A 14,363-nucleotide genomic window follows, 5' to 3' on the forward strand; every position below is an offset into this window, starting at 1 on the left:
TCGATTTACATTCTTATAATTTTGTTTTTGTCACTACCAAGGCTATAAATTGTGGTTCGCAACACCTATTACATTGCTCCCTATAACTGCAACGACTTATAATTGTAATTTGATTTTAAATCATTGAAAATTTTGTAACGTAATCACAATACCATTTTATTCCACTTTTTCTTTATTTATTTATTTTTTTCAAAAAACACAAATAGATTCAACTCTACAATAGTATTGATACTATCTACTTTGAGTTTACACTTTCATAATTTTACTTTTAGTCATCATCATGATTATAAATTGCATTCTATAACACTTGTTATAGTGCTCCTTGTAATTGCAACAACCTACAATTGCAATGTAATTTTAAATCATTAGAAATTTTGCAACGCAACCACATCATTTTTGCCATTTTTTTGTCAAAAAACACAAATAGATTCAAGTTTTAATTTTCTAATCTAAAAAGTTTGGTCACATGGGATATTAAGAGAGGGGATGGTTGGTTAGAATTGTTAATCTCAACAATAATGTCAAGAGGTGCATGATGTATTTTAGAAAAAGGAGAAAGAGATTTAGAATGAAAAATTAAGAAAAAAAGTTTGATTGATTTTTATTATTATAGAATTATTTACTTATATTCAATGTGAATATATAATAATTTGACGCCATAATTCACATCAAAATAATTATACACAACTAAAATTTAGAATCATGATCATCCTCCAAAAAGTCTCTAAAAAATAAAGTATGTGAATTTTATAAACTCTTATATTTTTTATTTTAATGATGTGAAACTTTATTTATATCTTAACAAATTTAACTCAAAATTAAAAGTTATAGACTAATTGCTCCATTCATAATATCTATTCAAGGGCAAGATAAAAATATATTTTTTCATATATGCATAAATGAAAATTTAACACTTGTCACATTCTTAAAAAAAAAAAAGCAAAAAAAAATACATAATTAGCGACTAATTATACTGCACCATATTTTGGTATAGTAATAATAAAATAATTAAACTCGTAGAGTATTAACCACTTTGCTCATTTCATAAACCCACAAAATTGACTGACATAAACTAAAAATAGTTTTGTCTAGTTTACCTGATCGATCAGACCTAGGGACTTTCCTTTCTCAGATGGGACAACTAAAAGTTACAGCAACCACCAAAACTCTTTGATTTGTCAGCTGAATCACAAAGTTATACTTACTTGTCTCCCAGAGTTCCAAGTTCTGCATAGTTAACAACGTCTAAAGTTAAACTATAAAAAAGTTTGATTGCCCACTTTTCTCTTCCAACCTCTCTCCTTCCTCATCATCCTGAGAGAAGGAACAAAATGAAAACAATGGCTGCCATCACATTCTCATATCCAGCATGTACCTACCTTGTAAGGTGCTGTTCCATGAGAGAAAACCATGACAAGCTTAAGCAGCAACTGAACAGCAGCATCAGAACTAATGGGAGTTTCAGGTCGCCAGTTAAAGTTGAGTCACTGGGCCAAAGTACAGCTTCAACTATCACCACTCTTGGTCAAGCTGTCACAGTTGGTGAAAATGGTCTGCGCCAAAACATCCCAACAAAGAAGCAATTGGTTGATCCTCATCGTCAAGGGCTCATCATTGAAGGTGGAGTTGGTTATAGACAGACTGTTGTCATTAGGTCCTATGAAGTTGGAGCTGATAAAACTGCCACACTTGAGAGCATCCTCAATCTTCTTCAGGTGATTACTGATTGATTAAAAGCACAAGTTGTTATAGACATGTTCGGATAAATTTCTGTGCAAGTACTTTCAGGAGAAGAAAACAAGAAAAATAAAATTGATTTCTACATAAATCATCATATACATAAGTTGAAAAACATTTTCAAAAAAGTCAACATGAGAGAATTTTTCCAAATTAATTTATGCACAAGTTAATTTATGTTTGTTTCATTTTTCTTCTTTCTATTTTTTTTTCTCCTAGAAGTGTTTAAGAAATTTATCCAAACAGGACCATGATCATTTAAGCCAGTTCACTTCACAAAAGGTACAAGGGCTTCATTGTTTTGTTGCAAAATGCAATCTTATATATGGTGTATTATGTGCAGGAAACAGCACTAAATCATGTTTGGATGTCTGGACTGCTCGGTGATGGGTTTGGGGCAACTCATGGAATGGTGAGGAACGATCTCATTTGGGTTGTCTCAAGAATGCAAGTTCTGATTGATTACTATCCCATCTGGTAAAGTCCCTTTCCATCACGATTATTACATGGAGATGGAGGACATGAATGAATGTACATTTGCACCCTTTAATTAATATATCTTTTGTTGTTGCTGGAATATACAATCAAATTTGAAAATCTTCACCTCGCTTTAGACAATTCTTGTCAAAATTGTTGTACCTTTTATAGAAGGCTTTCCTAGAAATTTTCTCCGTCGTTAAGAACTCTTGTCCTGTTCTCTTTTGGCAGCAGAAGGCCACAAAAATCTACTACCTCTTAAATAAAGTTACGTGTTTACAAAGATGCATATAATTTCATTAAGATATTCCATATTTAAATCCATCATAGCCCATGACGGACGATCTTAACTCAATTAAACAAAGCAAGTGCGCACCTATCAAAGTCAGAGTAGACTCTGACTGGTGGCCATAAATCTTACCAAATTTGCTGAAACAATCTTAATGGAATGAAATTTTAGTTTTACTAGCATATAGTTAGATTAAATCATCATGGCATGACAGAACCATAATAACTAGTGATGCATTTGACACGTGGCAGGGGAGAGGTAGTTGAAATTGACACATGGGTTGCAGCATCAGGCAAGAATGGAATGAGGCGAGACTGGTTGATAAGAAGCCAAGCCACAGGCCACATTTTCGCACGTGCAACAAGGTATGTACCATATATATAGGGTGTGGATAATCTATCTGGAAGCACTTTTAGGGGAAAAGAGTAAGAAGGAAAATTGAAATAAATTAAAACTAGTTAATCTATAAATTAAAAAATAAGATTTTGAAAAGGTTGATAAAAAAGAAATTGTATAAATTAGATTGTCTATAATTTAATTTTAACTTATAAAAAAATATTTAATTTTTTCTTCTTATTTTTCTCACTTAAAAATTGATTTTGGAAAAATTTACCAAAGAGATCCATACATGTCTTTCACAATCTTTCTAGCAGTTTCCCACGTTTTAAAATCATTGCTGATTGAGGTTAGCTATAAAACAGCACGTGGGTGATGATGAACCGTAAAACAAGACGTCTCTCCAAAATGCCTGAAGAGGTGAGAGCAGAAGTTTCACCTTGGTTTATAGAGAAGCAAGCAATTAAGGAAGATGTTCAAGAAAAAATAGTCAAATTGGACAAAGAGGCGAAGTACATGAATTCTGACTTGAAGGTATATATATAATATACCATTTACTTTATGCATTACAGCACAAAGACTGTACACGATTATTGACTTTGTGTCCCATCTCCATTCTGCAGCCCAAGAGAAATGATTTGGACATGAACCAACATGTTAATAATGTGAAGTATGTAAGATGGATGCTAGAGGTAATTAAATTGCAAAAATTTATCAACTCAATACTCATTATTCTTCAAAAGGGTCATTATGAATGTCATGGTTAACTCTCAAATTCTGTTGGTGATTGCTTCTACAGACCATCCCTGACCAAATTCTTGAGGGGCACCAATTATCTGGTATCACACTAGAGTACAGAAGGGAATGTGGAAGCTCAGATATAGTTCAATCACTATGTGAACCTGAAGAAGATGAAATACTTCATGGTGTGGCAGAACCAGATTACTGCACAAATCTGCTTAATGGATTATCATTGGCATCATCAGATATTATTAATGGTAGTGGAGTCTTGACTTGCCTTGAACATAGGCCAATGAGGTATACACACCTTCTACAAATCAAAGGAGAGAAACAAAATGATGAAATTGTTAGAGGAAGGACTACATGGAAGAAGAAGATAATGCCATTTTCCACTTAGACCTAGTAAGATACGTGAACTGCTGGAAAGGAACAAATGGTAGCATATACTCTAGTGTGCACACCAACAAATTCTTGGTCTAAACGAAACTGATATGAATATGATGACAAAAAGACAACCAGGAAGCGTTCGGAGAAAAGAATTATATACATGTAACAATTCCAATGAAGTCAAAGTTGTGATTATGTTTCTAATTTAATTCGTGAAAAAACTAATACAAAATGTGATTATTTAGTTATAGTAAAGTGTAGCTATGTGGGCATAAACTGTGTTATAATTTACAATAAAAAGAAATGTTTTGCATTACATTGAAGTAAAAGCGGAACTTACTAAAATAATGCAACCGTGAAACAACGAGAGCAAGCCCACACGAACGTGACAAGGCAAAGCCACCCGATGCTACAATATGGTGCTTTTGCTCTTTTATTTTTAATAGGTCACATGCTATGCCTTTCATTCATTACTACGCATTTTTATAAATAAATAAAATGTTTTAAATCTCAGACAGACTGATTCAACTGAAAAATCGGTAACCGATCCAATGTTTGGTCCAATTAAACTAGAAACTGAACTTTGAAAAAACCGGTCAGAGAATTGGTAAATTGAAACACGCAAAACTGATATATATATATATATATATATATATATATATATATATATATATATATATATATATATATATATATATATATATATATATATATATTCTATGGTACCCATTATATTAATTGTGGAGATACCTGAACAGTCATTTTTTTTTATTTTATAATTACTTGTTTTATTTTTATTTTAATTTAATATTTTTAATAATTTATCTGTATCTTTATATTATTTTTATATTTTTTAATTTATATTTTAATATAGCATCTATTATAATTAAAAAGTTTAATATTAATATTTTACTAATATGTTTTAATTTTTCTTTGGTGATAACTTTTTTAAATTTATAGTATAAATAAGTTTTTTAGTTATGTTATTTATTTTTTCTATTTTAATGTTTTTATAATATTATTATAATTTTTAATTTTTAATTTTTTAATTTGGTCAGGTATAAATAAATTTTTTTTATGAAAATTGACCTTTTAATTATTTTGTTTTGAATTAGTCTTTTTAATTGATTTTTTATATAAATTTTTAATCTAAAATTTATGTTGTTTTGAATTTATTTTTTAAAATTTATTTGTTTACATAATGTGATGTACCAAAATCCTTCAGTTTTCATGGATACAGTAACAGTTCTCATATATATATAAATAGAGGAGAGTTCAAACGATACCAGTATAACTTTTACCAAGTATTACACCACTTAATAACTTTATATTAAATGTGAATTTTGAAAATCTAACCGTCAGATTGAAAGTTCATATCTCTTATATCATATATGTCAAATTTTGTTAAAATTGAACAACAACTTAAAGGCAATCAAAGTGTTCATATTTTAGTATATTTTGAAATGTATATATTACGTCAATTTTGTTTTATAATAATGAAGTATCAAATCATCTTAGATTAATATAAAATTTTATATATATGATCTAAGAGATATGAACACTCAATTTAACGGTTGAATTTTCAAAATTCACATTTAATATAAAGTTATTGAACGGTGTAACACTTAGTAAAAGTTACATCGGTCGTTTGAATCCTTCTCATATATATATATATAGAGATTATAATAACACCGGTGTAACTTTTACTAAGTGTTACACTACTTAATAACTTTATATTAAATGCGAATTTTGTAAATCCAATCATTAAATTAAAAATTCATATTTCTTAGATCATATAAACAAAATTTTATATTAATCCAAGATGACTTGATACTTCATTCTAATAAAACAAAATTGACGTAATACATTCATTTCAAAATATACTAAAATATGAACACTTTGATTACCTTCAAGTTGTTGTTCAATTTTAACAAAATTTGATATACACATATAAAGTGATATGAACTTTCAATCTAACGGTTAGATATACAAAATTAACATTTAATATAAAGTTATTGAGCGATGTAATACTAGGTGTTATTATAACACTCCTCATATAACACTCCTCATATTACATCGTTCAATAACTTTATATTAAATGTTAATTTTGTATATCTAACCGTTAGATTGAAAGTTCATATCACTTTATATGTTTATATCAAATTTTGTTAAAACTGAACAACAACTTGAAGGTAATCAAAATGTTCATATTTTAGAGAAGATAAATGAGTTAGAGAAGAAATTTAATAGGAGATAAATAAATGAATTAGAGAAGATATTTAATAGGAAAGAGAAATGGGATGGAGAACGAATTTAATAAGAGTGAGAAATAACTATAATATCATTTATACAAATTAACCAAATAAAAAAAATAAATAATTTTTTTGTCTTAAAATTTTGATATAAGTTGCTAACATACTCTCACTAAAAAATAGGTAAGAATATATTAGCACTTTCCTATATATATATATATATATATATATATATATATATATATATATATATATATATATATATATATATTCATTTTTTAACATTTTATCAGTTTTGCTATATGTAAGTTAATCTATAACACTTTAAGTGTCATTCAACAATAATAAAAGGGCAACAATAAAATGGAGAAAGAAAAATGGTAATTCAACATATAGTTAATCTATATTTAGTATAATTTATTATAATAAAACAATTGTTTTTTTTAATTTTTAGTAGAACTTTTGACAAAGAAACAAGTTTTTATAAAAATAATTAATAGAAAACATTTAAGTCAAAAACCGTTATCCATACCACCGAACACAGATCAATTGGTGTGTGGGATTGTTTTATTTTAAACAAGAGTAACTGCATTAAATAGAGTTAAAGTAAAAAATAAAATAGCGTTCCATTGATGAAAAAAAAAACCGAAGTGTGTAGTAATGCCTATCCTAAACCTAATGCTCTTGTTAATCTCCAATGAAGTAACACAACTATTTCAAGCTTGACAAGTCGTATCCTAAACCTAATGCTCTTGTTAATCTCCAATGAAGAAACAACTATTTAAAGCTTGACAAGTTAAGACATTGGACAGAATGTATGAAGCAAAAGCATTCTTCACTCAAAATTTCATTAAAATGACTGGATAATACACGTTTCAGAATGATTCATTCCGAGGCGAATAAAATACCAATGGTGGAAACCTATTCAGAAGCCTCATAAATAATAATAAGTACACCTCTCTACCAGCTGGAACTAATATTTGCCGCCCAAAGAAACTGTGATCCACTACACTAATAATTAAGCTAGGAGAATTAATATTCCATCATTTACAATTAATTATGAGGTTGATGACAGTATTTACACCATCTGTATGGCTATGGACCCATAAAAATGAGGAAGGAATCAATCAAAGAATAATTCACTGCATGCTAACGCTGCAATAGTAAAATTATCGCCTCTTTTTCCCTAGACTGCGATGATGTTGCCATGACCACAAAAGCAAAAATGTAACAATTGCCATTCCAACACACGACCAGAATATTACCAGCCATATAGGCATTGGTTTAGGATACAAGCCTGTGGAAACAAAACCACCATAGAATCAGTGAATTAACCAATAATACCAACCTCCAAATATGAACACAATAATTAAAAAGAGACCTACGTACCGTGTCCAAACTTAATGCAAATCAGAAGTTCAACAATGCATATGGCAAGAGAGAGCCAACAATATGCTCCAACCTTTTTCACTGGCTTTCTGAAAAATTTATGTCAAAAAGTAACTCATTAGGATGTTGTCAATATGCCATTCAACACATAATATGCTAACAGAATCTACCTGTCTTGAAGGTATGAATTGTACTCGCGAATTGTTGGAATGGCAAGTAGCCACCACAAAATCAACCTATATATAACAACTGAATTTCGAGGGGGTATCCAGAGACAAAACTTCAAAAAGAATGTGTTGAGCTCTACTGTCAAAAATACAATGCAAAGACTAAGCACTTGAATGAAACGCCAAGGACCAAGCAGTGGATGCCACTCGTCTTTGTCCCACTGAGCCGGTGTGAATTGGCCTAATGTTCGTTTTACCTAATAACAATGTAACAAAGACCACTCTAGTCTCATTCAGCAATCATAATAACAAACTAACAATAAGAATTAACTAATATTCTGTCAGAAAGTACAGTCAAAATCATTTTTTTCTCATGGTGAAGTTACTTTACTACAAAGAAACAGTTTTAGGGAAAACAACCATCAGGGAAAAAAATGTAATAGGGTATTATTGTTCCAACAGGCTAAGAAAAAATATATTACACGATAGAGTTATTTCAATTTCAATTGAGATCAATCTGGATATGTGATGAAAGAAAAACAATAAAAATTTCAAAAACATACTTTTCCAATTATATTAGGCTGCTGGCTTAGACCAACCCATTTGTATGTTTTCCCATCAAAGTATCTAACAGTATGCATTCCTGCCCAAATTCCTGCAAATTAAACCAAGTAAAGGATGTTACAATCAGCTATAACAATTTCAAAGCCAAAAGACATTAAATAATAGTGCAAATACAAATAAACACTACATGTTCTTTAATAAAATGATTAAATGAGTAGCCTCTCAGAGCTTTCAGGAGGGGGGTCTGTTAATACAAACTAATAATAATGATTTGAAGAAAGTCCATGCTAGAGTTTATTCAGTGTACCACCAGAATCATGAATTATGATACTATCTATAAGAACAACTAAAAAGTTTCACATGGTGTATCCAAAGTTTTTGTAGGCTGAAAATATTAATTTAGATGTAAAACAAACTGAACTTGCAATAAAAATAATACTAAACTAAGTATATCTTTGTAGGCTTGAATATCATCTAAGAAAAAGTTACAAAAATAAATCACAGAAAATATACTTCATTCCTTGAATTTTCAATATGTAGAATGAAAACTTAAAGGAATCTGAAAATAAGTTCCATTGATGGCATATGAAAACGTAGTATTAAATCATCTTGGATTAATGTAAAATTTTGTATATATGATCTAAGAGTAAAGAACTTTCAATTTAACGGTTTGATTTACAAAATTCACATTTAATATAAAATTATTGAACGATGTAATACTTAATAAAAGTTACACCGATGTAATTATAACCCTATATATATGGGGAATGCTAATATACTCCCACCTATTTTTTAGTGGGAGTATGTTAGCAACATACACCAAAATTTTAGGACAAGAAAATCATTCATTTCTTTTGATTTGGTTAATTTGTATAAAAAATATTATAATAATTTAATTTAATTTTAAAAGAAAATAAAGCATTTTCTCTCTTATTAATTTTATTTTCTAATTCATTTTTTTATTAATTAATTTTTTATTTGTTCAGAGAGAGAGAGGGAAGACATCATGAGAAATGAAAGAGAAATGAGCTAAAGAAGCCATTCATATGTACAATAATTTCACAGTTATTATCCAACAAGATAATGCATGCAAAGTTGCAAACATACATTTTCGTATGCCTTTGAACATTAAATAGTAAAGATACATTCACAGATGTTAGGAACTTATAATCCTACAAGCTTTCAACATTTAAGGGGCCGGGCATGTTTTCAAAATCAATTTTTATTCGGCTGACTATTACAATGTAAAGGAATGACTATAGATGCAATCTGTAGTCAAGGTGAAACAATAAATAAAATAAGCTCATGCTTCAATAACAAAACCACATGCAATCTTTGCAACTTGCAAAATAGAATGGATCCAAAACTCTTACCGAACCAATTGCAGATCAAGATGTCAAGAACAATACTGTCCCACCAGCACTCGTTGAAATTTGGCAACATGTGACGAAAAGTATACTGAAGATGCCAATACAGAATGGTTTGTAAACAACACAGAAGATATAGTTATACCAAAACAACAACAAAAGTCAAGCTTGCCTCCCCAGCCATTTAAAGCGAGCTATGTGAAAAAATCATAGATATTTTAATCAAATCAGGGCTTACCTCCACCAACTCAAAACCAATTGATAACACCCAAAGAAGGGGCTGATTACGAATCAATATTGCCTTCCCCCACCATCCAATAACATGAGCTAGAACAAATTCATCAAAAAGTGTCTCCTGAAAAATGAAGCACAATATATAAGCCTCATGTCATGGTAGGTCCAAATATGATAAATTAAAGAACAAAATAATTTTAGGAGAGATCAGGCAAAAACAAAGGTTGTGAAAGAAATCATACATAAACATTCTTAAACCTGCTTGCAGGGTTTTCAGGCAGATATATACGACAGTCAGCACCATAAGATCTTTCTGGAAGTTCTGCCAAGATCAAACACAGTAATTACGAAATTTTAAACTGAAGGAAACCGGCTGATCCATGACTATCCAAAAAGGATTTCAAATCTCAAAAACAACATATATACATAATGAATTAATTTCAATCAATTCAAAGCTTATAATAATAAAGAATCAGATTGAATTACCAACACCAAGATCAGGATGAAGAAACTTCATAAACTGTCGAGCATCATCACGCTTCTGCAGGGACAAAAATTGAAAATAAATGTTAGTCCACTTTGTTCACTTGCTGGAAACAGAGTAACAAATGAGAAAAAATTACGCAACAGAAGACAAAGACAAAAATCGAGGAAGCTAACAGATGCAAATCCGAAAAGTAAGCAAGAACCTAGTGTAAAATGCAAATTTGAAGCTTGACAAAGATAATTAAACTTTATACATCAATAACAATCAAATTGAGACATGAAAACCAACCTGAAAAAGCAAAAAAGTGAGAGCAACAAGGTAAACAACAGCCATCCCATGAACCAAGCGCCAAATTGCAGGATGTGGCCTAATAAGAACCCTGCATGAAAACAGGAAAAAAAATTTATTCAGTTAACAGTCTCGACAAATTTTACTACATCTTCAGCTGAACTAAAACACTCCTAATCCTCCACCATCATTTGCTATCAACAACCAGTGATCAGCCCATTTTTATATTTTCCATTTATGGACCATTGTTCCTGGTTCATAACTTATCAGAAAAATTTTAAGCATGATTATAAGAAAATTTGGATGGAACTAGCTTCCATCAAACAAAATTAAAACACCTTGGATTCCCAGTTATCTTCATACAGTTCCATATCTCTTCCACACTCCCCAACCCCAAAAGGAAGCATCTTCCAGTAACTTCTTTCCAGCGACCATCCAATCTACAGCGGAACACCCCACGACCAACCAATCTTGAATGATATCTTGATTATCTCGAGTGACTTAACCTATTAGATAATGTTCTAAAATGGTGATGACCGTGTCTCTGTGTGTAGAGTGGTCGCATTATTCTCTTGACTTAAATTCTTAATTTTAAAAATGAAATAAATTAACTGATGAAGTCTGGAATTTAAATCTTAAACACCACCTCTCAAACCAAACTAAAAGTTCATATACTCAATCTCCTCCAAGATATAAGCAAGAGAATTATCCAATCATCTTGGGAGTCACAGAAAATAAGGAAGACCTTGTTACAAACTTGGGATCTAAATCTAAACTCAACATATATACCAGACAAATAAATTTAATTTAATTTAATTAAGGAAAAACGCAACAAGACTAATATATACATCCAAAAACAATTAAGTAATGGAAAATACCAAACTAAACTAAACAAATTCATTCTGATTACTCACGTAGAAGGAGCTTGCAGCAGGCAATAAGCAAGAAAAACAGCAATCATTGCCCATACACCCCTACAGAGAACCAGTTGTGTGAGTATTTAGCACATATTTGTAGACAGAAAAATGATAAAGAAAGAGAAATGAGCACTACTTAAACTAACAATACCAAACCTTTTAACAGAAGTAACAAGATCACCAGATGCATCTCTTTCTGGATCAAGTGCTCCACTTGCCCAACTGCCATAAACAATGATATAAAATTAAGTAGCGGGAAGAAAATTAATTTCATTAAAAAAAACATTTACAATTTAATAAAAAACTTGTTAACATTAATTTATACAGCTAGCTAAACACACTCACATAAGAAAGCAAGCACCAATAAGTAATAATGTGATCGTGCGAGGCTTGTATGCCCATGCTGTCCATGGATCATGTTCATCATCAACATTTGACAAATGGGAATTGCCATTTTCTTTAATAAAATCATTTCTCCTTATTCTTGCATGACCGTTGGACTCCATATTCAGTGTCCCAGACAAGCTACTCTCTAACTACAGTCAAAACCAAAGATAGAAGATCATTTATAGGTGCTATGACAAATACCCCGAGAGTTCTATGCACCTCAAAAGACTACTACTCCTGGTAACTGAAAAGCACACAATACAACAAATGGTCACACAAAAAATCATCCGTTTGATTCAGATAAAAATCCATGATGTGAAAAATAAGAAACAGCATCATATACATATATAAAAGCACACCAAACATGAATATAACAGACAAGATTATTGCTAACTATCCATGTGTAATTGCATTGCAGTGGCATGTTATGAGAACTTCATTGACATGAGAAATATATTCAGGAAAGAAAAGATAAAAGGAGTCCACATACGTCACTATATGACAGTAAAAACTCCACACACGCATAATAAGAACAAACTGTAAGAAGGTTAGACAAGACAACTTCATGTAAACATACAACCAGAAGACTTCTCAAAAATATAAAATCAAAAGATATAATTTCTCCATTGCAATGGAGCGAAGAAGTTTAATATTTATCACCTTTAGAGTATCATGTAAATAATTAACAAGCATGTAAAACAAAAAAAAAATGATCCAAGAAATAACTTCTGCATAAGAAACCATCTTAGGGTTCAAAACTAAAGGCCAAACCAAAAACATTCATGCAAATCCACTAAATTTACATTTTACAGCGCAACAAACCCCAAATTGAAACCTAAGGTAGTAGCTGGTGCACAATTCAATGTGATTTTTTTTTGTGTGTGCGTGTCAAAAACCATTGGTTGACAGCCCAACAGTTCACCGCAAATTCTACAGTAGCATTTAATAGCACTCAGCAATATTTTGAACACAGTACAACCCATCAGCATCTTAACACAAAAGACGACACCACATGCATATCATATCACAAAGAATAAAACCGAGTAATCAACGGATCCCCGTCAAGAGAGAACTACGCAAACCGTTACAGAAAAATAATTTTTTAAATAAAAAACACACATTTAAAAGGCACTACATCATAAACCTTGGAAAAGACTCAAATTCTCAATCCAACCAAATTACCAAAGTCGGTCACAGCAACATGATGGATCTAAATCTGGCGGAAGAAGCAAAACCCATTACGCCAATGCATAATTCAACACCGTATCGATGCATGTAACGGCGAAACCAATCGAACCCCGAATCCACTGGAACAAGGGCCAAGTGGGGTGGGCCGAAAAAAAAAACTTTTTAAAAAAAAATTCGAAGAATTGAAGGAACCCAAAAAGGGAGGGAATAAAAAAAAAAAAAAAAAAAACAACGTACACTGAATGTCAGGAGAGGTAGTAGATTCGAAGCACAATGCATAGAGGAGTGGGCGCGTGTGTGCGTGTGAGTGATGATATGATTCGTAACGAAAAAGAGGTTATACAGAGAGCGAAAAAGCGGGTTATAATAAAGTTTGCATATTTGTTTGAGAGAGTGAAAGATACTTACTTACGTAGAGAGAGAAAGTTGGGGAAGGGTGAGGCAGACAAAGGACCCCTGGCCGTACGATTGGAGAAACGAGAAGATCGCAGCCGTCGGATCAGAGTAATGAATGATGAATGGAATCAGAGGAAGAAGAAGATAAGTGTTTGTGTGATCTTTCTCTTTCCGCTGCTATGCTAATGAATGGAGAAATTTTATATTTATAGAGATGTGGGTGTCACAGGAAAACAAGGGCAAAAACGGGATATTCACGTATTCTTAATCCCTCTCTCTCTCTCTCTCTATCTCTATCTCTATGAGGGTGGTGGGTGGGTGAGTGAATGAATGAGTGAAACTGTGGTGGCTTCTTCTCTCCTTTTGAGCAGAGTCTGCAACAGCGGCGAAAAGGCGATGAGAGAAAAAAAAAAATTAAAAAGAAAAAGAGAGAGAGAGAGAGAGAGAGAGTACGACGGTCAAAGATAGATTTGAAGATGTTTTAGATACGCACGATGACGATGATCATGAATCATGGACCAAAAAGTTGTCAACATTTTTGTTACAATAATGTCCCTCCTCTTTCCCACTAATTACCATTTCCCCCTGTTGTTGAAATTACCCTTATGCCCTTTTTTTGCAATCTTTAATTGGAGTGAGGACAATTAGTGTTGTTTGATGTAGCACAGTACAAGTAGGGTGAGTAAATTAGAGTGTGGTGAAGCTAGCTACCACAAAATATCGTAATCGATTATGCTCTCGAGATTCCCTTCTTAATTTT

The 14,363-nt window shown here is 31.5% G+C and overlaps 2 protein-coding genes across 9 annotated transcripts; one reads left to right on the plus strand and one right to left on the minus strand.

Moving 5' to 3' along the window:
- The first annotated feature begins 1,170 nt into the window (after positions 1 to 1,170).
- On the plus strand, positions 1,171 to 4,266 carry LOC109794748 (palmitoyl-acyl carrier protein thioesterase, chloroplastic). The gene is made up of 6 exons (XM_020354190.3): positions 1,171 to 1,715; positions 2,081 to 2,214; positions 2,755 to 2,868; positions 3,205 to 3,373; positions 3,463 to 3,531; positions 3,639 to 4,266. The coding sequence occupies exons 1-6, from the start codon at positions 1,332 to 1,334 to the stop codon at positions 3,975 to 3,977; spliced, it is 1,209 nt and encodes a 402-aa protein (XP_020209779.1). The 5' UTR covers positions 1,171 to 1,331; the 3' UTR covers positions 3,978 to 4,266.
- Positions 4,267 to 7,037: 2,771 nt separating this feature from the next.
- Positions 7,038 to 14,066, minus strand: PSS1 (phosphatidyl serine synthase family protein). Of its 8 annotated transcripts, none has more exons than XM_083060263.1 (14): positions 13,445 to 13,597; positions 13,202 to 13,326; positions 11,978 to 12,168; positions 11,789 to 11,854; positions 11,630 to 11,689; positions 10,716 to 10,806; positions 10,427 to 10,481; positions 10,183 to 10,262; positions 9,945 to 10,061; positions 9,713 to 9,797; positions 8,339 to 8,430; positions 7,779 to 8,032; positions 7,609 to 7,697; positions 7,038 to 7,516 (listed from the first exon to the last, which is right to left on the minus strand). In XM_083060263.1, exons 3-14 carry the CDS (start codon positions 12,136 to 12,138, stop codon positions 7,389 to 7,391), a joined length of 1,278 nt encoding a protein of 425 aa, XP_082916389.1. In that variant the 5' UTR covers positions 12,139 to 12,168; positions 13,202 to 13,326; positions 13,445 to 13,597; the 3' UTR covers positions 7,038 to 7,388. The 8 variants fall into 8 exon arrangements, with proteins under 8 accessions (XP_082916389.1, XP_082916388.1, XP_082916392.1 ...); XM_083060262.1 differs by having other exon boundaries at positions 11,978 to 12,263; XM_083060266.1 differs by lacking the exons at positions 13,202 to 13,326; positions 13,445 to 13,597 and adding an exon at positions 13,620 to 14,066.
- Positions 14,067 to 14,363: the final 297 nt, after the last annotated feature.

Source organism: Cajanus cajan, chromosome 7 (assembly GCF_000230855.2).
Source record: "Cajanus cajan strain Asha chromosome 7, NIPB_CcT2T_4, whole genome shotgun sequence".
In the NCBI taxonomy this organism is placed as follows: Eukaryota; Viridiplantae; Streptophyta; class Magnoliopsida; order Fabales; family Fabaceae; genus Cajanus; species Cajanus cajan.